Source organism: Dipteris shenzhenensis, chromosome 3 (genome assembly GCF_047967505.1).
Source record: "Dipteris shenzhenensis isolate YYH24624 ecotype China chromosome 3, Dip_SZ_1.0, whole genome shotgun sequence".
Taxonomy (NCBI): domain Eukaryota; kingdom Viridiplantae; phylum Streptophyta; class Polypodiopsida; order Gleicheniales; family Dipteridaceae; genus Dipteris; species Dipteris shenzhenensis.
The window spans coordinates 1,518,734-1,545,110 of NC_141598.1; the positions used below are offsets into that span (position 1 = coordinate 1,518,734).

General features: G+C 43.3%; 1 protein-coding gene across 1 annotated transcript; it reads left to right on the forward strand.

Annotated features, from left to right (window-relative positions):
• Positions 1-156: 156 nt before the first annotated feature.
• Positions 157-26,116, forward strand: LOC147903209 (transcription termination factor MTERF5, chloroplastic-like). The gene is made up of 5 exons (XM_087372695.1): positions 157-381; positions 471-547; positions 24,246-24,310; positions 24,569-24,778; positions 24,971-26,116. The coding sequence occupies exons 1-5, from the start codon at positions 232-234 to the stop codon at positions 26,110-26,112; spliced, it is 1,644 nt and encodes a 547-aa protein (XP_087228821.1). The 5' UTR covers positions 157-231; the 3' UTR covers positions 26,113-26,116.
• Positions 26,117-26,377: the final 261 nt, after the last annotated feature.

Sequence of the window (26,377 nt, forward strand, 5' to 3'; positions counted from 1 at the left end):
CACCATTAACTCACTATTCCTTCTCACACAAGTGCTCCACCAAGACCATGCATGTGTGTGTGTGTGCGTGTAAGCACTCTAAATTTGAAAAAAACATGGATGAGAGATCCACAAAAACTACTAGTCTTTGGATTAAGCAATGTCGATTTACACATTCAAAAAAAGGAGAAGATAGCGTTGATAAATCTAGATGGAAAATGCAAGAGTGCCATAGGCTGCTTGGGACGTGCAATGAGGACCACGAGAAGCGGGCATCTGTTGCAGCTCTGTGAGCCCTTGCTAGTACGTTCCATTTACTCTGCTAAGGCTTTATCAGGACCAACTTACATGTACGCAGATCGCATGGATTCGTTGCCCGGTATCCAATCACCACCTGCACAGGTTTGGCAGCGTTTTCACGTTCTAAGAGGACATTTGCAGGTGTTTTTTTGCCTTGGTCGGCAATTCAGGCGCAACTTTTGTCTTGCTAGGATTTGAGGGTGCGGGCCTTTTCACCACTGCGAAGGTTGCCTCGTCTGGGCCCAACGGAATTCAATCTTTTTTTAAGGTTCGGATCGTGGAAATTAATCACTATTCGCGATGATATTCCATCTTAGTGAAGTTTTTTTAACTAAAGAGCATGTCTCACAGCACGCTACTTATCACAAAAGGTTCCATTTTTATAGAAAGAAAACCCGATTTCCAAGTTCTTAATCGGCGTCAAAATGTGTATGCTTCAAAAGACAGCAGTGAAACATTGCACGAAGCCGCTTTAGCCGAGTTAGCACCGCGCCTCCAGGATAACAGTCAAGAAAGCATGGCATTCATTGAAGTTCTCCCCTTACCAACAACAAAGGCTTGCTAAATATGGAGTAGAGTGTATTGGGCCCGGTGTTATTTTTAAGAAGGAAGCTTGCCTTACCTTGTTCTGTGACTATTTGCTTGATGTACCTTTGTGGCATAATGCTCCCACATGTTGAGTCATCAAGGCTTTTCTTCCTCTCATCCATCCTACTGGGGGACTATTAATTATCGAATGAGCCAAATTGACATCGAATAGGCGTGAGTCATCTGGTATGAATTTTAAAATCCTTCTGCTCTATTTTAGTAAATAGTAAACCTCCTGCAAAGTTTCCTTTACGATAGTTTGGCAGCATTCAAGCACTTTATAGAGTAACAGATTGCTATAAGTTATCAAAGCACCGCTCTTTAGAGAAATGCAAAAGAATCTCAATGGTGAAAAAGTAATCAAAGCCCTGAAGTGAGTGAGTCAAGCAACAAGGGCATTACATTTCCCTCCTAGATATAGGAGCTTATAGCTTGAGCGTTGATTTGTATGATGCAAGGTCACAACACGTATCTCGGTGGTCGCAGGTTGTAAGAAAATGAAGGAGCAGGGAGAAGAGATGGACGTAAGTCGTCACATCAAAACTATATAAACTACAAATGTACATCTAGATTAGAAAATAAAACTTATGTGATGGATTGATCCCTTATCCAACTCTGCCCACTCTCTAACGTATGCAGACTAATTGCATTATATGAAAACTTATTAAGTGGCCTTTTAACACTTCCTCTTTAGTCTGATATGTATAATACATAGGAGTTCTCCGATGTTTCAAATTCCAAGCTTAGCAACACCTTGGTGAATAAGTCTGCCATTTGATCTTTAAAGAAATACTGGATACAACTCGATTTGATGCCGGATGGAACGATAAGCAATATCAATATGCTTCGCTGTACTACGATCTTTTGGATTCTTTGCACTCGTGCTATCACAAGAAATTAATCACAAGAGATTATAGTAGCCTCCCTTGGACTGCAACAAGCTCACCCAGAAGCCTTCGCAATCATACTGCTTCACCAGAACATATTGATAAGCAATATATTTTTTGTCTGATGTCGACAAAGGAAGTGTGTCTTGCTTCTTGCTTGACCAGCTGATTGAGCAAGCATGTAAAACGAGTTGTCAACTTTGCATCTTTACCTCCATCCCAATTCGCATTACAGAATTTCATGAGGTGTGTCTTTGGCCTATATCTTTTAGATATGTATGTTCATGCTTGTTTTGAAATGGATCAATCACCAAAAAGAAATAAGCTTAAAGCTTTGTTACCTCAATTTTCTTCCCTTTTGTTTTCCTTTTATTTTCTTCGTAGAATTTGGGTATTTAGACCAACAAAAAAGCTGAATTTTTTCGATTGGATATATTCTAGTCTTACAAAGGTATATATATAAAGCTTTGCGGAAAGCTTCAGACTTTCCTCTAGGTAGTGCCTTAGTGAATGGATCAGCAACATTACCCATCTAGAGCAGTACGTCAATGTGATCTCCCCTGCATGAAGCCTTTCTTTGACATAATTGTCAAAACCTTCCCAACTTAGGGCTTCTGCGTTCATCACTACCCAGCCTCGAATTCCATCTTGCTTCCCTCTGTTAGAAAATAGAGGGTTGATTGCTCGAATTTCTTACGCAGCAGATAGATCTAGGGAACTCTTTCCTAACACTTAGAGATGCACACACAAACTGAAAAACCTCACTCAGAGAATGTACTGCAGAGAGTAGAGAAAGAGAACTCGGACTATATTCATCCACGGATGTGGGAAAACCTGCTTACAAAAGAGCAGAAAACATCCGAGGTGCAATGCTAAATTCTTGGAAAACACAAATACTCCACACACTCTCAGGTCCACGCTGCCTGCTGCAAAAGGGCTTTAGTGATGCTGCAAGTGTGGAGGAGTGGGGGCTATTCTGAATCCTGCCCCAAATCAACCACTTAGGTGTGCTGCAAAACCCGAATGGGTCTGCCAGGTAAACTGATTAGATTGGGACCGACTTTTGCTGCTCCTTGACCTGTGATTAGTTCCAGAGAGAGGTGCCTCCTAAATAGGCCCTGGAAGTACTGCTTACATGCTGATCCGTCGTGTCTGTTCCAGACTCATCTTCACATGCAGACAGTCCTCCAACCTACTGCTGACGGATGAGCAATACCTAACTCAGGTAATCCTTACCTTCCCTAGTCTCTTGACCCTTTGTCCTCATGGGGGCTGACAGGTGGGTCAGTGACTTCTAACACCCCCTCTCAATGACTCAACTGTGGGCCAATCCCCATGCGTCGAATGAGATGCTCCAGTTGGTCTCTTGGAAGTGCCATGTTGTCAGAGTTCAAATAGTACATTAGCTCCACAATCTTGTTGATGATTAGCTCCCGGATAAAATGGTAATGGACCTCGATGTGCTTTGCTCATGTATGAAACATGGGGTTCTTCGCAATGGCTATGCAACTTCGATTGTCGCACAAGATCACCTCTCGAAGAATGTTCATGTCCTCCAGAATCCATCTGAGCCAATAGTAGGTTAAGTGTTTCCATCTTATAGATTAGGTCTTAGCCTAGGTTAGGAGTCCCTTTAGGGTTCCCAAAGGCTGGACAGGTAAGCAGGGAAGGCAGCCTGCAAAAGCTGCCTAAAAACTCCCCTGGCAAATGAGCCAGGGAGGCATAGTTACCAGCCGAAACGGAAGAAACGGAGTTTCCGGGGCCCGCTGATACGGAAATGGAAGAAACGGCAATATGATACAATTTATGTATAAAAATTTATTTTTTATACATAATATAATTATCAATAGAGTGCAAATCATACATAATACAAATTACAATTATCTATACTTGAAGCTTCAGCCTTCAAGCATCAATGCATCATTCATGCCTCTATGATTCTAAATTCTTGAATGATGGTTCAATAATCTGAAATCAACATGTATCATGAGTCATGACTAACAAGTTTGGCATTACAAGAATCTGAAATTTGAAGTTTGAAGTACTTTAAAGTTTAAACTTAGCACACAAGTTGAAACTTGAAACTTGAAAGTATCCAATGTCCGGACTCCATAGATGATCATGATTCATGATCCACAAATTTCATGATCATGACTCATGACTCATGAGTCATGCAAGACTCAAAATAAAAGCACCCATGGATGATATAAAAAAAAGCAACAGGACTACTGATCATCTGCATCATCCATGGACTCCTGGTCATCGTCATCCTCTGCATCCTTAGATAAGCTTGAGGCATCTGTGTCACTGTCTAAAGAAGAATCATCAACATCAGGATCAGGACCATCGGGTGCAACTGAAGTACTAGCACCATCTCCAGATGGTTAAGTGTATGATCGTGTGTGGTGTGCTAGTGCTGATAGCTCCTCATACAACATGGTGTATATGTCCAGCTCCTCCCGTGGGATATCTGCTATGGCCTTCATCTTCTCCACGTCCACCTTGTCTACATTCACTTGGCGAGGTCCGGGGCAGCCGGCGGCGAACTCAAGGAGACGGAGGTTGCAATGACAAAACACCAACTGCTCCAATTGAGCCGTGCTCAATCTGTTCCTCTTCTTTGTGTGAAAGAGGGCCCTAGTGCTCCAGTTCCTCTCACAAGGACCGGAACTGCAGTCCTGTGAGAACACATATAGCAAGGCGTTTCTGCCATAAGCCAATTAAGCAGAGATAAGTATCAGGAACTTGATAACTTTAAACATATTTGTAGTAGATAAAACTTCAAATTACTTAACAACTAAGCTCTAACTAGTGGCGTTGGAACTTGTCTCTTAGACTCTTACCAAAGTAGGAGTACAGTTGCCATATTTCTCCCACCAGGAGACAGATTGCAACTGTGTCTCTCGGAGCCTAGCCGTAGGTCGACCAAAGGAGAGGCTGTGATTGCGGAAAAATAGAAGTTCATCCTCCATTCTTCGTTGCATCTCCAAGTCACCACCCGTCCAATTTTGTAGATACTGTTGCATCCCCTCCTCCAACTCGTCATTCTCATATTGCTCTTGACTGCGCCAGAGCGAATGCAATACATGTGCCACCGCATGGATTGGGCGGTGGAACCAATTCCACCGCTTATTCCATATAGCACGGATGGACTCAACCCTAAATCATGCCACAAGAAATTAGAATGCATTATGCATGCAAAATATAGATAATAGTGCATACATAATATATATCTGAAAATTCTAGGCTTCATGATAACAAATTGCAATTTAGTAACTGCAATAATTATACATATTACAAAAGTAAAAAGTCTTACTTATCAGGCGATAGGGAAGTGTTTCTGTTGAGGGCCTCTCCAATCTTGTCCATAAACTCGTACAAGAGCCCTAATGCACTTCCCTCCATGTCCGTGATGCGAAGCACCGTGTAGATAGGATTAATCGATTTGAGTAATGCCTCTGCCTGATTCCACCAAGACTCATCCATGATCGTGCAAAAAAATTTGATAGACTTTGCTTGGCCTCTATCATCCCAATCTCCCCACTCCCGAGACACAACCGTGCGCAACAAGCCCTGGCGCACTCGCACAAGCCTCTCCACCACTATGAACATGTAAGCAAACCTTGTGGCTGGAGGTTTTAATAGCTCAAGGTCACTGTAAGCCCGATAGATGCTGAGGACTTTGGGTCTCTTCGTGACAAACTTCACGATACTGCGGGCTGTGGAGAAGATGGCATCAATCCAAGGTATCTTCCCTAGGTCCTCAATCAAAAGATCAAGGCAATGTGAGGCACAAGGTGTCCACACAATCTTAGGGAACTCATCTTCTAACATGGCACCCATTGACACACAATTGCTGCCATTATCTATTACCACCTGCACCACATGCTCAACACCTATCTCCATAATGGCTGCTCGTAAATGCTCCCAAATATACAACCCTGTAATCACTATACCTGCAGTGGAAGCGTCTATGGCTCTTAAGAACATGGTTTCCTTGCAAGAAGACACTAAAATATTGTACACATTCCTCTTGCGTGCATCTGACCATCCATCGCATAAGAGTGTGCATTCATATTTTTTCCAAGTCTCTTTCAAGGGCTTCATTTGGTCTTCCACACATTCCCTCTCTCTTCTTAGCTCTCTTGTCCGCAAGGTCTCATATGTAGGCCCTTCCCATTCATACCCAATGTGGCTTACGGCTCTCATGGCCTTCCTCCATCGTGTAGTCTTCGCCACATGAAAGGGTATTGCACACTGTATGAAGAGCTTTGTGAGCTCACTAGTGGCCTCCTTCACTGCTTGCTTTTGCAAGCGTGCTTGAATGCTAGACCTTTGCTGTGATCCTCTTTTCCCCGCACTAGCATCCATACTAATTGATGTGAGAGAATGGAGAGTGAGAGAGAGCAAGAGAGTGAGAGCTAGAGAGCTGAAAGCTGAGAGCTGAGTTGCAATAGAAGAGTGTGAAGAGTACAACTCAATGAGTGACAGATAAGGTTTTGTCCTAGTGACAAAACCTTAGTAGTCACTAACCATAGTTAGTGAACAAACTACGGTTAGGGAAAAAAACCTCTTAAAGAGGGAAAAGTGCCCCTAACTAGCTTATTAAATTACATTGGTCACTGCTGAATTATATCTATAATTCTAACATCCCCCTGCAGTGCCAATGTCATGTACAAGGATGATCAATCACCAAACGGATATAAGTTCAGGGCACTGCGAAATGCCTCAAACTTTTCACGTGGTAGTGCTTTGGTGAAAATATCTGCAACGTTGTCATGTGTGGACACAAAGATCATACTGATCTCTCCTGCATGCAACTTCTCTCTGACGTAGTGATAGTGAACCTCAATGTGCTTCATGCGAGCATGAAACACTGGATTCTTTGCCACTGCAATGGCACTCTGACTATCAGTGAGAATTGGAGAAGGACCCTCCAAAGACAGATGAAGATCAGCAAATAGACGTCGCAGCCAGACACAATCAACTGTTGCTGTGAAAGCTGCCCTATACTCAACTTCACATGATGAGGTAGCCACTGTAGATTGTTTCTTGCTCAGCCAGGAAATGCAAGATTTACCCAAAAAGAAACACTGGATTCTTTGCCACTGCAATGGCACTCTGACTATCAGTGAGAATTGGAGAAGGACCCTCCAAAGACAGATGAAGATCAGCAAATAGACGTCGCAGCCAGACACATTCAACTGTTGCTGTGAAAGCTGCCCTGTACTCAACTTCACATGATGAGGTAGCCACTGTAGATTGTTTCTTGCTCAGCCAGGAAATGCAAGATTTACCCAAAAAGAAACAATTGCCACTAGTGGACTGCCTAGTATCATAATCACCAGCCCAATCTGAATCACTGTAGGCATGCATCTGCAAGTCACCCCCCCTGGGAAATAGCAAGCCAAAAGACTTCGTGCCCTGCAAATAATGGAAGATGCGCTTAACTGCCTGCAAATGCATAGTTTTTGGGCTGTGCATGTACCTGCTCACCTGAGATACTGCAAACTGAATATCAGGTCTAGTGTTGCAGAGATATATGAGGCATCCAACAGCTTGACTGTAAAGTGTGGCATCAACTAATTCTCTTGCATCATGCATTGTGAGTTTCGGCCCCGGCTCCATGGGAGTGGCTATGGGCTTACAATCATGCATGTTAAATCTGTCCAAGAGTTTCTGAACATACTTGGACTGAGACATAACAGTGCCACGTCTCTCATGAGAGAACTGGATCCCCAAATAAAAGTGAAGCAGCCCCAAATCTGACATGTCAAAGTTGGTCTGCAAATCAGCTTTGAAATCTGCAATTTTGTCTTCATTGGACCCTGTGAGTAGTAAGTCATCGACATAAAGAAGGATGACTAAAATTTCCTCCCCATCCATCTTGATGTAGAGGGTGCTCTCAGTAGGACTATTGTGCAGCCCCTTGCTGGTAAAAAAGGTATGGATCTTGGCATACCATGCACGAGGGGCCTGTTTCAGCCCATATAAAGCTTTGTTGAGCTTGCATACTTGAAGTGCATTTGCTGTAATTTCAAAGCCCGGAGGTTGTTTGACATACACCTCTTCCAGCAAGTCCCCATTTAAGAAGGCTGTTTTTATGTCCAACTGATGAACATTCCACTCAAAATGTGCAGCCATTGCAATAACTGATCGGACGGTGGTCATCCGGGATGTAGAAGCGAATGTCTCTTCATAATCTAAGCCCTTTTTCTGAGCATAGCCTTTAGTAACCAGCCTTGCCTTATATTTGTCAATGGAGCCATCTGGCTTCCGTTTGACCTTGAAAACCCATCGTGTGCCAATGGCATGTTTACCCGGTGGCAAGTCTACAACATCCCAAGTCTGATTTTTTTCAATGGACTGCAACTCATCGTGCATGGCATTCATCCATTGCACATTGTCCTTTGCCTCTTCGAATGTGGCAGGATCCTCCTCATCAAGAAGAGTACATGCATATGCTGATTCCACTGAATTAGCACTTTCCATGTGCCTTGCTGCACTGCGAGTCCTACCAGGTAACGGAGCATCAATTTTACTCTCCCTAAGAGTCTGTAACAGCCAGTTTGGGAATGTTTTTGCTGCATGTATGTCTGCAATTTCTTGTTGCACCACCTGTTTCACTGCATGTGGAGGGGGCAAGACATCCTGTGGCGGAACTAAAGCATCTAGAGGTGGCTGTAAATTCTGATTTGCATCATAGATATCAGTAGGGGAACCCAAGGCAATGGGTAGCAACCCCTCAAAGACATCCTCTGAAGAAGAAGGCATTTGAAATTCAGCCTAAGTGTGAGCTGAATTTTCAGCAAATATCACATCTCTACTTACTATGATCTTGCGTGTAGCAGGATTGTAGAGACGGTACCCCTTGCTTTCTGCACTATACCCAACAAATATGCACTTAATGGCTTTATCTGACAACTTGTGCCTAAATTCAACTGGCACATGAGCATAAGCAAGGCATCCAAAGACTCGGAAGTGATCCACTGAAGGCTTTCTATCATTTCAGACCTCATAAGGAGTTTTTGTTTTTAAAGCCTTAGTGGGAGCCCGATTCAAAATGTAATTGGCACACATCAAGCCCTCAAGCCAGAATTTGTGAGGCATGTGTTTGCTTTTTATCATACATCTATCTATCTCCATGAGAGTTCTATTTTTCCTCTCAGCTTTGCCATTTTGCTGAGGGGTCAGTCTGACTGTGAGCTGATGCACAATACCCTTGCCTTTCAGAAAAGCATCAAATTCTGCAGGCAAGTATTCCCCACCTCTATCTGTGCGCAATGTCTGTATCTTGAGTCCGGTTTCATTTTCAACCATGGCTGAAAAGTGTTTAAACACCGTGAACACTTCTGATTTGCGTTTCAGCCCAAAAACCCAAGTGAAATTGGAGTAATCATCAATAAATGTAACGAAGTAGGGATGACCACCCAACGATGGAGTCCTCATGGGACCACATACATCACTGTGTATAAGCTGTAATTTGCGGACAGCTTTAACTGAACCATTCTTCTTGAAGGGGAATCTATGCATCTTGCCTAAAATGCACCCTTCACAGGCATGTGGAGGAGGTATCTCAAGAGGTGGCAATGCATCAACCATGGAACACTTTTGAAGTGTCATCAAGCTGTTGTAATGAATGTGGCCATATCGGGCATGCCATAATTCTGCATTCTGCATGGCTGCTGTAGGGGTAGAAACTGCAAGAGCATGGGCTGCTCTTTTCTCAAAAAGATCAAGCTGAAAAAGCCCACATAGCAGAGTACCAGGTAACCTTAAGGCATAGTCATCTTCCCTGTCTCGGACAGCACATTTGTCATCCTCAAAGATGACCTGAAATCCAGCTCTGTTAAGAGTGGACACTGAAAGAAGATTTTTGGTTATACCAGGCACATATAAGACATCTGAAAGTCTGAAAATTGAGCCATCAATGGCAGTGAGCTCAACATCTCCTGTGCCACGTACTGAATATGATGAGTTGTTGGCACAAGTGACTTTCTTACCAACGGGAGGTGGATGCAAGGAAGTAAAAAGACACTTTCTAGAAGTGATGTGTTTGGATGCACCGTTGTCAAAATACCAAGTGTTCAGTGTTTCATTGACATTGAAAAGAGATGCATCCGTAGAAGAGTCATAACTGCAAGTCAAAAATGCATAAGTATCATCATTACAAGTGGCTATACTATCCCGAGCATCTGGAACAGCCAGCCTAGCATCTGAAATGCAAGATAAAAAGGCATAATCCTGTCCAACAAAGTTGGCTGCAGCATCCCCACTGTCAGATGCATGAGGAGCTGAATCTGAAACAGCCCGGAGCTGTTTTTCTTCTCTTTTGCAAGCCTTTTCCTGCATTCTGCAATGTGATGACGTGGCTTTTTGCAGTAGTGACAAAAACCCTTCTTTTTGGACGGACTTGCATCATTTTTAGCCTTTTGTGAAGGCTGTCCAGACCCACTGGAAGGCTGATTTACTGATGTCTTTGCCTGTCCCTTTGTTTTTGATTTAAACTTTGAGAGCATGGCTTGTTTACCTGCACGTGAAGCCAAGTTTTTCCTGGTCTGCTCTTCCTGAAGCAGAAGTCCTATCAACTCATGAAAAGTGAGAGGATTTGCACCCCCCCTCAATGATAAGTTCAGCGAGGTATGAAAGCTGAGATAAGACTCAGGAAGAGAATTCAGAGTGGTTGTAATCATCTCTGAATCAGGAATAATTTCATCTATGTTTAACAATTGCTCTCTGAGATCCTGTAGCTTTGTGAGGTGGACTGACATGGAGTCACCCTCTTCCATATGTGTATTACTTAACTCTCTTTTCAAGAAGGATACCCTTGCATCATTCCAGGCTGCATACATGCTTTCTAAAATATCCCACGCTGCCTTGGAGGTCTTACACGACCGGATATGCGGAATCATAAATCTTTTCACTGAAAGAGAGATACATGACAAAGCTAAGGCATCTCGTGAATCCCATCTCTTCTGATCTGGAGTAGTGGCTATAGCTGCACCACCACCTTCTTCTGCAGCTGCCCCCTGTGCACGACCTCTTCCACCTCCTTGCTGAGGAGGGGTATTAGGTGCCATACCTGCTGGTCGGATCTCACCCCCATTCACATAATCCCATAAATTGCGAGAAATCAGAATATTGCGTACCATAAAACTCGAGAGGGTAGTTGGTACCATCCAACTTGTCTTCCTGTGAAAGACCACCGAACTAGAGGTCATTATTCTGATTTTGCTGGGCCATATCTGAGAAAGAGATTTAAGCAGATACAAAACTGAATTCCCTTACTGGGAATGAAATGCACAACTCCCAAAAAACACAGCCAAGCACCGGCTGTAAATGCAACTCAGATTTCTGTACTTGCACTGTCAGAAATCTGTCCAAGCATCAAAAACTCTCCAGAATCTGCCAAAAGTGCTGCAAAACACTTTAAGAAAGGCAGTATGAAGTGAAAACTCCAGAAATTGCTCTCCCAACACAAAAGCCCCAAAATAGGCCTGAAATTGCAACCGGAAAGGGGCAAATAGATCAAAAGCCCCAAATGTTGCAAGAATTGCGCTCTGTCTGCAAAAGCCCCAAATTTCACTGCGAGATTGCAGTGTAATTACAAAATCCCCAAATTTCTTCAAGAAATTGTACTGCAGAACTGAAAGCCCCAAATTTCGAGCTTGAAATTGCAACCAGAAAGGGGCAGAAGTAGAGAAAGCCCCAAATTTTGCAATTTCAGCAGAAAGCCCCAAATTTCAGACCAAATATGCAATGTTTGCTCCAAGTGTAGCTCCGAAACTGCAAAATGATTGCAATGTCTGCAACAAACAAAATGCCCCAAATGTACTCCCAAAAAACTGAGCCAAACAATGGCTGTCTACAAAATGTGCCTGCCAAAGATCACCTGCAAGTTTCTCCTGTACGGAATCAGAGGACTACCTGCTGTACGGAAGCAGGACCAGTACGGAGAACATATGTGCTGATACGGATGATGACAGTGAGCTGTACGGCTGGTGGCGGCGAGCTGTACGGCTGGTAGCGGCGAGCTGTACGTACAGGTACGGAACTGTACGGCGAGCCGTACGGTTTGACGACGAACTGTACGGACGCGATGTACGACAACCACGGCACTTGTACGGACGCGATGTACGACGACGTGTGCGTTGCAGATCTGTACATCGTGTACGGTACGGCAGGTAAGGTATGACAGGTACAGTATGGATTCCGTACAGTCGTACGGACTGTATGGGCGAGGTGTAGCAGCGAAGCGTGGGTTGTAGCTGGAGCTCTACGGGGAAGAAGTAGAGAGCTGGATCAAATGCTCTGATACCAAATGTGAGAGAATGGAGAGTGAGAGAGAGCAAAGTGAAAGCTAGAGAGCTGAAAGCTGAGAGCTGAGTTGCAATAGAAGAGTGTGAAGAGTACAACTCAATGAGTGAGAGATAAGGTTTTGTCCTAGTAGAGCTGAGTTGCAATAGAAGAGTGTGAAGAGTACAACTCAATGAGTGAGAGATAAGGTTTTGTCCTACTAGGACAAAACCTTAGTAGTCACTAACCATAGTTAGTGAACTAACTGCGGTTAGGGAGAAAAACCTCTTAAAGAGGGAAAAGTGCCCCTAACTAGCTTATTAAATTACATTGGTCACTGCTGAATTATATCTATAATTCTAACAATTGATCCATGTGGCAAGGGTGTTCTTGTAGTACTAGGACCCGCGCTCGATGTAGTTGATGCCCCTCTACTTCTCTTTGCAGAACCCAATGTGCTGGCATCATCCAATGGCAACCAACACCGTGGGTATCTTCCGATTTCGTATTTGCATTGTTCCTTGGTCCAAGATTCTTGTTGGTTTGCGCCTCGCATTATCCTCTATCTCCTGAAACAAAACCACACCTTCGATTAGTGAGTCACCAGTATGTAAAAATTTCTTTAAACGAGAAACATGAAACACTGGGTGTATCTTACATCCCGGTGGTAATTCTAATTTATAGGCTACCTTGCCTATTCTTTTTAGAATTAACCATGGCCCACAGTATTGAGGCGATAACTTAGCACACTCTCCTAAAGTCAACGACTTCGAGTGCGAAGGAACTCTGAGAAAAACTTTTTCTCCTTCCTTAAATACTCTTATAGACCGGTTTTCATCCGCATATACCTTGGCTCTATCCATAGCCTGGTGGATATTAGCTCTCACAAGTGCTAGCATCTCCCGCATCTGAACCACAAAGCTCGCGGCACTAGGCACTTTCTGAGGTACTCTAACTATAGTTGGATTTGCTGGTCTATAACCATAGTTCAGTTCAAACGGACTGAACCCGGTAGAGGAATGTTTTCTATCATTGTAGGCAAACTCTAACAATGGCAACCACTTGTCCCATGTATGTTGCCTCAATGACACATATGCCCTCAGCATATCCTCTAAAGTTTGGTTGACTCTCTCTGTCTGACCATCCGTCTCAGGATGATCCCCACTACTCATTCCCAACTCAGTCCTTAGTGTCTCAAATACCGCTATCCAAAAATGACCGGTAAATCTGACATCTCTGTCTGACACTATGGATCTAGGCAATCCATGCAGACGAAATATATGTCTAATAAACAAATCCGCATACTTGCGGGGCACTAACAAACTCTCTAGTCGGAATGAAGTGAGCCATCTTGGTTAGACGATCAACCACCACAAGGATAGAATCATACCCTCCTTGTGTTGTAGGCAGTCCTACAAAAAAGTCCATGGAAATGCTCTCCCATTTACCTAGTGGTACTTCCAGGGGCTGTAAAAGTCCGGGTGGCTTCACCCGCTCGGCCTTGCTTACCTGACATGAGAAACACCGTGTCACATATTCATGAATATGCTTTTTCATCTTTGGCCAAAAGAAATCTCGCTTCACGAGATCATGTCTTCTCGACTCCTGGATGTCCCGCACATGGGCTATCATGGCACTGTCGAATGACCCTCTGCCTGAGATCATTCTGACCAGGTACCACAACCTTGCCATTTCTTTTCAGCATACCATCCCTTATGGTATATCTTGCATAAGTTTGGCCTTTTCTGGATGCCAGGTCATCCTTTTCATTTTCCCCGGGTCTAAACTCATGAGCTTTAGGCCATAAGCTCTGGACAAACTCGTCCACCTTTTGAGTTTCTCTGATCTCGGTCATTAGAGCACTCTCTAATACCGTGAAACTCATATTGTGCATAATGCGAGACAATGCATCAGCAATCTTATTATCTTTTCCTCTTCGGTACTGAATCGTTAAATTAAACTCCTGCATGAGCTCTGCCCACCTAGCTTGGCGGCCCCTCAAGTCAGGCTGTTTACAAAAATGTTTCAGAGTATGATGATCCACATCCACATAAAACTCTGAACCATACAAATAATGCCTCCATGCTTTCAAAGCATGGATAACAGCATACAACTCCAATTCATGAGTTGGCCAATTCCTCTGAGAGGGAGAAAGCTTCTTGCTTTCAAAGGCTACTGGCCTTTCCTCTTGAAGGAGAACTGCTCCTACCGCAATGCCACTTGCATCGGTTTCCAGGAACAACGGTTTCTGGAGACTCTGAGGGATTAGCCAAGTTAGTATCGCAGCCACTTTCTTCGGATCCATTTCCACCCCCTGTGGAGTAATTATGAACCCTAAATATTCAAGCCTAACCATACACAGTATAGTTTTCTTTTTATTTACATAAAGATTGGCTTTCCTCAAAGTACTGAACACGATTCTCAAGTGTTCACGATGCTTAGTAATATTTTTACTGAACACTAGAATATCGTCAATAAAATATACTACAAACTTTCCGATATACGGACGTAGTAAATCGTTCATAAGCATGATGAATGTCGCTGGAGCATTGGTAAGTCCAAAGGGCATTACCAAAAACTCATAATGACCAAACCTGCTTCTGAAAGCGGTTTTATGCACATCCTCGGCTCTAATCCGGATTTGATGGTAGCCACACTTAAGATCTATCTTGCTGAAAATCGCGGCTCCATGTAATGCATCTAACAAATCATCAATCCGAGCCATCGGATACTTGTGCTTAACAGTGATATTATTCAATGCTTTGTAATCTATACAGAGGCGAAACGTATCATCCTTTTTCTTCTTTAATATCACTGGCGAAGCAAAAGGTGAGAAACTTGGTTGAATCTGCCCCAACTTAAGGTATTCTTCCAGTTGTCTACGCACCTCCGCCTCTTCAATGAAGCTCATTCTATAGGGAGGTCTATTTACAGGTTCTGCCCCCGTGATCAGTTCAATCTTATGCTGAACTTTCCGCTCTGGAGGTAACCCATAAGGTAGTTCATCCCTAAAACATTCAGAGAACTTCTCTGATATCTCTTCAGCCAACTCGGCCATTTTCCCATCTTGGGTAGCCTCAGTGCTAGTCGACACATCATCAATCGACTCTACCGATGCTATACACAGACACAGAAACTCTTTCGGAGTCTTCCGAATTTCCATGGCTGAAATCAATGGTCCTCCAGGTAAATCCTTTTCACCTCGCAAAACATATTCTACCCCGTTCATCTTGAACTGGTAAATATGCTTTTTCCAATCAATGGCTGGATTTTTCGAAAAATGCCAAGCCATGCCTAGGGCTATATCTGCGTGAGCAAGTCTGGTCAGTTCAATGTCCAGCTTCTCAACATAGTCCTGAATTCGAAGTTCCAACTGGGTAACCCTTTGGTCCCATACTTCAGTTGAACTTCCGTCCGCCATCCTGACCGTATAAGCATAGTGAGACGGACTAGTTTTCAACTTGAGCCTCTTAATAAGCTTCGAGTTGATTACATTGTGTGTTGACGCTGAGTCAAACAACACAATCACATCATGACTGGCTACTTGCCCTTTCATTTTAATCAACTCGGGCTCATCGAAAACCATATACCCCGTTGCTGCGGGCTTTGAAAGGATGTTATCAGGTGCACCGCTTATTAACTTAGTAAGAGACACACTTAACAACACAGGTACTAACCTCTGAGAAGGTCCCGCCAATTGCATCTGCATATGTTCCGCATTGGGACTCTCCTGCATTTCCGCGTCGCATTCAGATATTATCATATTGGCCGTGTGACGGTCTTTATTCAGTGGACAATCTTTCCACTGATGTCGCTGAAGGCAGCCGAAGCACAGTCCTTTTCTAGCTTTCTCTTTTTGTTCAGGGGTCAACGAGGACTTTGACCAAGTCCGGGCTGCCATTGGAGTTATTTTCCTTTTCACCCCAACGGTGGTACTTGTTTTTGCTGGTCCCTCAACCGGCTTCACCTGCTTGGTTTGGCCACTTGGCTGGGAGACACTTGTCTTTGAAGTCCATTTCCTCTGAAATCCCCCTTTTTTCGGGTACTCATACTGAGTCCCTGCCTGCACAAATCCACTAGATCTGCCTCTGGCATCCTCATAGTTCAGGGCTACTGCAATAGATTCATCTAATGTAGTCACATATTTAGCCCGAACTTCCATTTTAATTTTGTCGTTTAGTCCATAGAAATAGTCTTTCAACTGAACCGACATAGGGAGAGGGTCTGTTATCTTCATGACACATTCCCTGAACTTGTCAGTGTACTTTGCCAACGACAAAACGAAGGTTTCTATAAGCATCCCAAGCTCGGGACTCTTCGTCAGGTGGAAGAAAGTGTTTCTTAAATTCAGCTTTAAACCCTTTCCAGGTGGTAGGGGCAACCTGATCTTTCTGTTGCTTTATCCACCATCTATCCGCTGCCTCAATAAATAGGTGAGTGGCCTCACGGATTTTCTTTAGATGAGATCTGATTTCACAATTGGGGAAGGCTTCTTCCCACTTGTGTAACCAAACCTCGATCACATCAGAATTGCGCTCGGTCATCCGACCAGCGTACTTCTCTGGTCTATAGTTGGCAATATTAGGCACCTTGACCTTCGCACGCTCTGATGAGTGTATACTGGGCTCTGGCTCTGCTGGAGCTTTGCCCTTATCAATTCTAGATGGCCTAGCCGACAAGGCTTGCACCATCTCCCTAATCTCATTGTGACCAGCGTTCAGTTGAAGCTGCTGGTTCATGATTTGCTGTAAAGCATCTTCTAATACCGAAATCCTACCCACCAGAGTAGGTGTTGTGTGATGGGACATTTGTTGTGTAGAGCGTGCTCTAGATTCACTAGGATTCACCTTGGAATCTTGTCCCTCTGCCTCCATAGTTTCAAAAGGGAAAATAGTTTTTTTTTTCTTTTCAGATTCCCCTTTTTGTTATACATGAATAATAAACTGCAGCCTCTGCTATACAGGAATAAATCGCCTGCAGCTGGAAACTAAAACTTAATATGGAAAATTTTTTTTTGCTCCCTGGAGTAATTCGTCAAAGACGGCGCTGAGACCCAGAAACCCCTCGTGAAACCCGCACTCCAAGCCTGTCGTTCGTTATCAAGCGAACGCTCACCGAAGGTCTCCCGCACAACGAACTCAGCCACCACGCTGTTCGTCGTCACGGGCAACAACCCTTCCAATTCGTCGCACGTCACGAGCAGTCGATTATCACGCATTCCTTGCACCCCATCGCTTGAGATCACGTTGCACTTCACGCTCTCTTCTCATTCCGTTCGTCCAGCCTTTGATCTCTACCATAAGCTCTGATACCAAAATGAAACGAACTTCTTCCATATCTCTCTCCTTGGTTTCATCAATCACAGGCGATGGCATCAGGTATATCCACCCAGCCTATTTCGTGGATCGCATGTTTCTTATGATACGAAATTTTATCTCTCATGCCTATCCACAAACCCACATCTCCCTAGATGGTTCCCTCTGCCACATGACCTCATTTTAGACCTTTTTACTTGGTACACCAATTACCCCTCTCTTGGGGCACAATTTAGAACATTTGCCCCTTGGCATTATTACACATTTAGGTGCACCTAGGCCTTAGCACTCAGAACCACCTAGTCAATGCCATTACACCCTCACCTAGGACCTTGGCAGTTACTTCTCTTGACCATTTTATTTATGCACATTAAATATTACAGAAGTCGGTCATCTAAGAGAAAATGCCCACCGATCTTTCCGAGGTCATGCTATCTCGGCTAGAGCATAACATTCTTCATGGCAGCTGGCTGCTCTGGTACATCTTTTTCTTCCTCAAAAGGTCTTGGTGTGGGGGTTAAAAGTCACTGTGCCTTTACCCCGGTTATGTACAATACTCAAACACATATATAAATAAATGAAAAAGAAGATTAGGGTGGTTCTGCACCCACCAAAACTTGTGGCTCTCTGTTTCTCTCTCCCTCTTCCGTTCTTGCTTCCGTTGAGAGCACTCTTAACTGGTATCAGAGCTTGGGTGATCTAGCTGAGTGTGCATGAATGCTTGAAGCTCAGCAGCTCTGTGGGAGGAAGGAGAAGCTCTGTAGGAAGCTTTGTGGGTGACTTTACTTGCATCCGAGTGTGCTGAGACCTTGGAGGAACCTTTGGAAAAGTCACTTTGGTTTTGCAAAGTGGTTTTGAGAGCGTGTTAAGTGTTTTCAAAGAAAAAGTCATTTTTTGAGCTTTTCCGTGTTCCGTTCGATGACAGAGACTCCGTATTGACTTGTAGAGGCAACTATTGCTTGCTTTTGGTGTCCACTTCACTTCAGGAGCTTGGAAACACCTTCATTCTTGAATATGGGATCATTTCATTGGATTTCTGACTCACTGTGTCAGTTTCTGCGTTTTTTGCCCGGGTGTTGGAACTCAAGTTTGGAGCAACCATTTGCAAATCTGTCAGTTCCCATGGACTCAGGAGGTCCTAAAACTTCTATGTTGCTCATCATTCGCACTCCGGTGGAGTTTACAAACAGCTCTGTTTTCAAAAACGTTTTTCAGTCCGTGTGTTGGACCCAGTGATTGAGACCACGGTTTTCAAAACCGTCTGTCCCATTGCGTTCCGGACGCCCAAAAACCTCTACCTATCAGTTCTTGCGCGATTCGGTGGAGATTTTCAGAGTTATAGATCTCTGTGTATTCGATTTCGTCTCTCTGTTATGCATTTTTCATTCTAAGGTTTTGAAACCTTAGATTTATGCCACATGGCAGTGGATAACTATTGACTTCCATTTCTCACTCATCGGTTGGGATTTTGGAGTTCTGGCAGAAGAGAGATATTTGCAAATTTTCTTGTTGAGTCCGATTATGCAATGATGCCCATGTTTTGAGGCATCTCAGGTTCTATTTTTAGTAGCGGTCATTATCGTGGGACCATGATTTCTTGAGCATACCTTATGCAGATCACTCTGGTTGCAGTTTGAGCAGTGTACGCTCATTCGTGGTGTGCATTGGGTTGCAGTGGATGATTTATAGGCCATTTGGATGCATTGCGGTCCTTATTGGATGCGCTGATAGACCCAAATTGCCTTGTGGGATGCTATTTTTTATGGACGCTTTGCACATGGATGCTATTTTATGCTAAGGGACAGCTTTGACATATTGCAGGTGATGCATTGATAGTGCTATGCTCTCTTGGATGAGATATTATTGATGCATATGCCAGTGGACAGTGTTTATGCTTGAGTCATTTGGCACTTATTAACATTTTCTTTTGGGCCAGATTTGCTCATATGGATGCATAGTATATGCACATGAGTCAGATGCATCTTTTGATGCTTTGAGATATGAGTTTTGGTGATATTTCAATCTATTGTGGCATACATATTTGGGTGCACGTGGTATTGGATGTGATTCTCTCTTGAGGCACTAGCATTTGGGATTTTGCTTTATTTGCATCATGGCATCCTCTTCCATGTCTGAAAAGGAGTTTTTCAACATTAAAAAGTTTGATGGGACAAACTTTTCTTTGTGGAAAGAACAAATAAGGGATGTGCTTATTCAAAAGAAGCAGATTAAACCCTTGGCAGGGATTGAAGCTAAGCCTGCAAATATGTCTGAGGATGATTGGAATGAGTTGGATGCATTAGCAAAGTCTATTATTAGACTTCATCTTGCAGAGTCAGTTTATTTCACAGTAGTAAATGAGCAGACTACGGAAGATTTGTGAAAGAAATTGTGTGCCACTTATGAGAAGGAAACTGCCTCTAATAAAGTTTACCTCATGAAGAGGTTGTTTGAGCTGCAGATGAAGGAAGGGGTCTCCATTGCTTCTCACTTGAATGAATTCAATATTATTTTCAGTCAGCTTCAGGCTCAGAAAATGAATTTTGATGCAGAGACTAAGGCAATATTTCTCTTATGTTCATTGCCATCCTCATGGGATACCTTCCGTACAGCTGTCAGTAACTCTGTACCTGGTAGAGTACTGAAATTTGATGATGTTGTGGGTAGCTTGTTGGCCGAGGAGATTAGACAGAAGTCTATGGACGGCAACAAGCAGGATGCAACCTTAAATGTGCAAAGGGATAGATCACAGTTCAGGGGGAAACAGTTCAGGGGGAAGTCCCAAGAAAGAGGAAAGTCTCGTAGCAAATCCAGGGCATGGAACATTGAGTGTTACCACTGTGGCAAGAAGGGTCATATGAAAAAGGATTGCTACAAGCTGAAAAGAGAGCAAAAGGATAAGAAAAAGAATGCAAATTGGGGTGCAAATCAAAAGGAAGAGAGTCCAAGGGAGGACAAAGGAAAAGTGAAGATCGAGGAGATCAATGCAGTCACACATGATAGTGACAATGACGTTCTCTTCATGTCTAGTTTATCTGTAGAGTTGCTTACCACTTCAGATGATGCATATTCCCAGGATTGGATTTTGGATTTTGGATTCTGGTGCTTCATTCCATGTTACTCCCCATAGGGAATGGTTCTCCACTTATGACAGTGGAAAGATAGGTTGTGTGCATCTTGGAAATGACTATGCATGTGACATAGTGGGAGCAGGTGACATAAAGTTTTCTTTTGCAAATGGGTCTGCATTTGTTTTGAAACATGTGAGACATGTGCCTAAGCTGACCAAGAGTCTTATTTCAGTGGGTCAACTAGATGATGCTGGTTTTCACACCACTTTTGGCTTTCAGAGTTGGAAAATTCAGAATGGCTCTATGCTTTTGGCCAGGGGTGCCAAGTGTGGGACTTTGTATCCCTTACATGTATCAGGGGTATTTGATCATGTTGTTGCAATAACCGAGCAGCCAAGCACTTCTTTGTGGCATTGCAGGTTGGGGCACATGAGCCAGAATGGAATGAAACTCTTATGCCGTTTGGGTTATGTACCGTATTTGAGTTTCTCTTATTTTGAATTTTGTGAGCATTGTCTCTATGGGAAGCAGACTAAATCAGCCCATAAAAGAAGGGGAAAGAAAGAGTTTGAAAAGCTTTATTTGGTGCATTCAAACGTATGTGGTCCCATGTCTACACGGTCATTAGGCGGGACTGAATACTATGTGACATTCATTGATGATGCAACTAGGAAAGTGTGGGCTTATGCTATAGCTCGGAAGAGTGATGTGTTCCAGGTATTTCAGAAATGGCTGGCCTTGGTTGAGAATCAGTCAAGTAGAACGCTTAAATGCCTACGGACTGACAATGGTGGAGAGTATCTCTCTCATGACTTTCAGCATTTCTGTGATACACGTGGGATTAAGAGGGAGCTCACATCCCCTCATACTCCAGAGCAAAATCCAGTTGCAGAAAAGATGAATCGTACCATACAAGAAAGGTTGCAATGCATGCTTTTCAATGCAAGTCTTTCTGGTGGTTTTTGGGCTGAGGCAATGAAGACTGCAGTGCATGTGATCAATAGATCACCTAGTAAGAGTTTGGATGGTGGTATTCCTGAAGAGGCATGGAGTGGCAAGAAGCCCTCTTACTCTCATTTGCGTATATTTGGGTGTGAGGCATATGCACATGTGCCAAAAGAGCTTTGAAAGAAGCTAGATCCTAAGTCTAGGAAATGCATCTTTCTGGATTATGGTGAAAGTGGAGAGATGGGCTATCGTCTCTGGGATCCAGAAGCAAAGAAGATCATACGCAGCCATGATGTGGTCTTCAATGAGAAGAAGATGCATAAGATACCCATGAGGGATGTGGAAATGAGGAGAATCACTTTCCAGGATGTGAATCCACCTGCATATGTTGATAGACAGCAAGTTGTCCATGCAAATGTGCAAGAAATGGTACCACCAAGTACTCCCACAGGTATACAATCAAGGGTAGATGATGAATCATCTATTAGTGGAAATAATGAGCCAAATGTGGCTGATATGCAAATTGGACAGCAAGCTGAAATGCCTTTGAGAAGATCATCTAGAGTGTCTAGACCACCTGATAGGTTTGTTCCAGGGGTAGACTATGTGATGCTTACTGATTGTGGGGAGCCTTCTTGCTACAGAGAGGCTATGATGCGTGAGGATCAACGCAAGTGGGAGTATGCTATGCAATCAGAGATGAGTTCACTTATGAAGAATAAGACTTGGGACTTGGTTTCTTTGCCACATGGAAAGAAAGCATTGCCATGTAAATGGGTCTACAAAATGAAGGTCACAGGTGATGATGTGCCTAGGTACAAGGCCCGTTTGGTTGCTAAAGGGTTCAAGCAAGAGAAGGGTGTGGACTTTGATGAGATATTCTCTCCGGTTGTGAAGATGACCACACTTAGATGCATGCTTGGACTAGTGGCAGCAGAGGATATGGAGCTTATGCAGATGGATGTCAAGACAGCTTTCTTGCATGGGGATTTGCATGAGGAAATTTACATGGTTCAGCCGGAAGGTTTTGAAGAAAAGGGCAAAGAGCATTTAGTTTGCAAGCTGAAGAAGAGTCTCTATGGTCTTAAGCAAGCGCCTAGAGAATGGTATGAGAAGTTTGATGCTTTCATTCGGTCCCAGGGTTTTAGAAGGAGTGAAATTGATCACTGCCTCTACACTAAAAGGGCTAAGGATAATAGCCTGATAATCCTGGTACTATATGTGGATAATATGCTATTGGCTAGCAAGAATACTTATGAGCTAGATGCATTAAAGGCCAAGTTGCATGAGACCTTTGATATGAAGGATTTGGGACTTGCAGGTCATATTCTTGGTATGCGCATCACACGTGATCGGAGTAGGAAACTCCTTTGGCTTTCACAAAAAGAGTATGTTACAAAAGTATTGCAGCGTTTCAATATGGAGGGGGGGAAGGCAGTGAGTACTCCATTGCCTCCATATGTGAAACTGAGTCATACAGATAGTCCCAAATCATATGAGGAGAGGGCCATGATGGCCAAGGTTCCTTATGCATCAGCAGTTGGGAGTCTTATGTATGCTATGATAGCTACTAGACCAGACATTGCATTTGCAGTGGGAGTTGTTAGCCGGTATATGGCTAATCCAGAAAAGAGGCATTGGGAGGCAGTTAAGTGCATCATGAGGTACATGAAGGGTACCAAGGAGATGTGCATCTGCTTTGGTAAAGAAGACATGCGTGTACTTGGGTACACAGATTCAGACTATGCAGGGCATGTGGATAGTAGGAGATCCACTTCTGGTTATGTATTCACCTTTGCAGGTGGTGCAGTGTCGTGGATGTCTCGCGCACAAAAGTGCGTTGCTTTGTCTACCACAGAGGCTGAGTATGTTGTAGCCACAGAGGGTTGCAAGGAGGCTATATGGCTTGATCGGCTAGTGGGAGATTTGGGGATTCATACAGGTGTACCGACATTACATAGTGATTCCATGAGTGCTATTCAGCTAGCACGGAATCCGGTCTTTCATGCAAAGACCAAACACATTGAGGTCAGGTACCATTTCATCAGGGAGGTACTTGAGGACAAGCGCATAGAGCTTGTCAAGGTTCATATAGATGATAACCCTGCAGATATGCTGACGAAGAGTCTATCTAGTCAGCGGTTTGAGTATTGTCGTGTATTGATGGGCATTGGATAGTATGCTCACTGGTTGCTCTCCCTTAAAGGCACATTGTCCTTTAAGTGGGAGGTTGTGGGGGTTAAAGGTCACTGTGCCTTTACCCCGGTTATGTACAATACTCGAGCACATATATAAATGAATGAAAAAGAAGATTAGGGTGGTTCTGCACCCACCAAAACTTGTGGCTCTCTGTTTCTCTCTCTCCCTCTTCCGTTCTTGCTTCCGTTGAGAGCACTCTCACGTGGCTCAACAATCTGAGCCACCAATGCAAAGTTCACACTGGAATCCCCGGAAACTCGTTGAGATCTTCTCACCTCCAAACTTGACTCTAGTATGTCTGTCACTCGGGAATCCGGCAATGTCCTTAAGTACCACCGTGGAAGCTGCTTCTCCTTTGTCGGACTTGAAGTCTTCTTCAATGGTTCTGGTCCTTCTTGCCATAGTTACCAGGGAACGGGAATTTGGGAAATTCAAGTGTCGGGTCCCGTTCCGGGAAGGGGGAACGGGAACCGGAACACCACGTCATACACGACACGTAGTCCCTACTACGTATATTGGAGTTTTTTTCCAACCTTTTTGTTGATTATGTTAAGGCTAAACTGCACTGTTGTTTTACAGGATGAGTTTGAGCATGCATTAATGTCCTATGCAAACTTCAACTTGTGAGTTGTCCAACTAATTGTTTCTTTCTTACTTGTCAGATCTAGACCTCTGAGATGCCATTATACATGCAAAAGCCGTGAAGATAATGTGCCCTCAGCTAATTGTGAGTACTGTTTGCAAGAGTTTTATGGATGCTCTAGATCTCTCTTAAATTGGGTGTATATTCATAAACTCACAAATTGAGTGTTCTAGTCTTGTGAAGCTAAATCATTTCTTGCTTCTCGCAATTGATGTCATTCCATTTGAGATATATGCATGCTTTTCAGGTGATCCACAGGCACTACTTAAACAGGGCTCCCATATGCACATGTGCACTTGGCTGTCGATGTGAGTAAAACATGGTTGTCTTGGTTTGTGCTAGGTGACTGTGACAATGAGCAGGTAGACGGTGTGGTTGACTTGAAGCAGCTGGCCTCCGAGAAAGAGGAGGCCAGAGCAGTTTTGATTCAATTTCTGAAGACTAAAGAGTTAAGCACTGCACTTTCCACCCGTGTAACAAAGAAGGCAAGTCGATTTATAGGGCATCTCCTTTCAATGCTTCATACTCGCTATCGCATGCGCTACTTGACAGGCAAGGCCTTTTCTAAATCTTTACATTGAGCATCTTGTTTCTTCTATTTTATAGTGTTTGATCACAAATTTGATTCTGATTAAATACCCTTGAAAGGTTCTTACAATTAAATCTTTCTTTTCAGATCATAGTGGTTGTCATCTTTGAAGAGCGCATAATTTTGAATCACTCAAGGTGCAATTCTTTTTGCAGGAAGAGAGTTGACTACTGTTGAAATCCAGAATACTATTCTTCCTTATTTGGATGCTTTGGCAGCAGAGCATGGAGATGGTCTTGTAGATGTCTTAGTGTACTTTCCACATACTCCACCATTGAAAAAAGAGTCCTCTCAAAAGTCCTTGGTATCCACACGGAAACCTTTGGCTACAAAGGATATTCACAGCTCTGGACTCACAGTTAATGGGAACTTTCGACCTTCAGTTTCATATGCCCTTGCACTTGGCCTTTCATTGCAACAAGTGCAGGATGTAACTCGCAGGTTCCCAAGCCTTCTCTTTCTACGCCCTGAAAAAAAGATCGAACCCCTAGTTAATTACTTCCTAGCATTGGGAGTTACAAAGCCTGGCATATTGAAAATATTTTTAAAGAGGCCACAGATTTTTGGCTGTAGTCTGGAAGAGAATTTGATACCTACAATGATTTATCTTGAGAGTGTTGGAGTGGACAAGAGGCACTGGGGACGGATTCTTGTGCATTTTCCTGCCTTGCTCACATATGGCAAAGTAAAATTACAGGAAGCTGTATGCTTTTTGAAGGAAGCAGGACTCTCTTCAGTAGATGTTGGCAGGACAATCACAAGATTTCCTCATGTGGTAAGTTACAATGTTGAAAACAATTTGAACCCAACTGTGGACTTTTTAAAAAGCATTGGTGTAAGAGATATCAGTGTATTCTTAAGAAGATCCCCACAGGTTTTGGGTTACAGTATTGAGGGAAATATAAAGCCCACGATTCGGTTTTTGGTAGAGCTTGGCTACAGTAAGGATGATGTTATCATAATCATCAACAGGTTCCCCCAAATTCTTGGCCTTGCAATAGATGGTAACGTTAAACCCAAGTGGGATTATTTTGCTCAGACTGGCCGGTGTAAGTCACAAATTGTGACTTTTCCACAATATTTTGGTTACAATTTAGAAGCAAGGATAAAACCTCGGTTTGAGGAAGTTTTGAAAATTGGGTGCTGTTGGAATCTAAATCGAATTCTTAGCTCATCTGAAAAGGAGTTCCAAAGGCTATTGAAGAGAGAGAGGGACAAAGTCGAGAACCCTCTTCTTTCAAGTTCTGTATGTCATGCTCCTTTGGATAATTCAACAAATCTGTGTGACAATGGTTAGTTTTTGCATGAAAGTTTAAAAGAGCTTTCTTTTTAAATTCAATTAAGATGTGATGAGTGCTTGTTATATCTGACATGTACCCTGGGTATACTCATGTGATGTTTTAAGGCAATATAACTCAACAGTTTTCAGCTTTAAAATACTGCCAAGAGACTCTTTAAAAACTTTTTATATCCAATCTTTTTACGAAGTGTTTCTTTTGGATTGTGCACAAATTGTGCCCTCAGTTTGCATGTTCCAGTATGGGAACGTATTTGGCAAATGC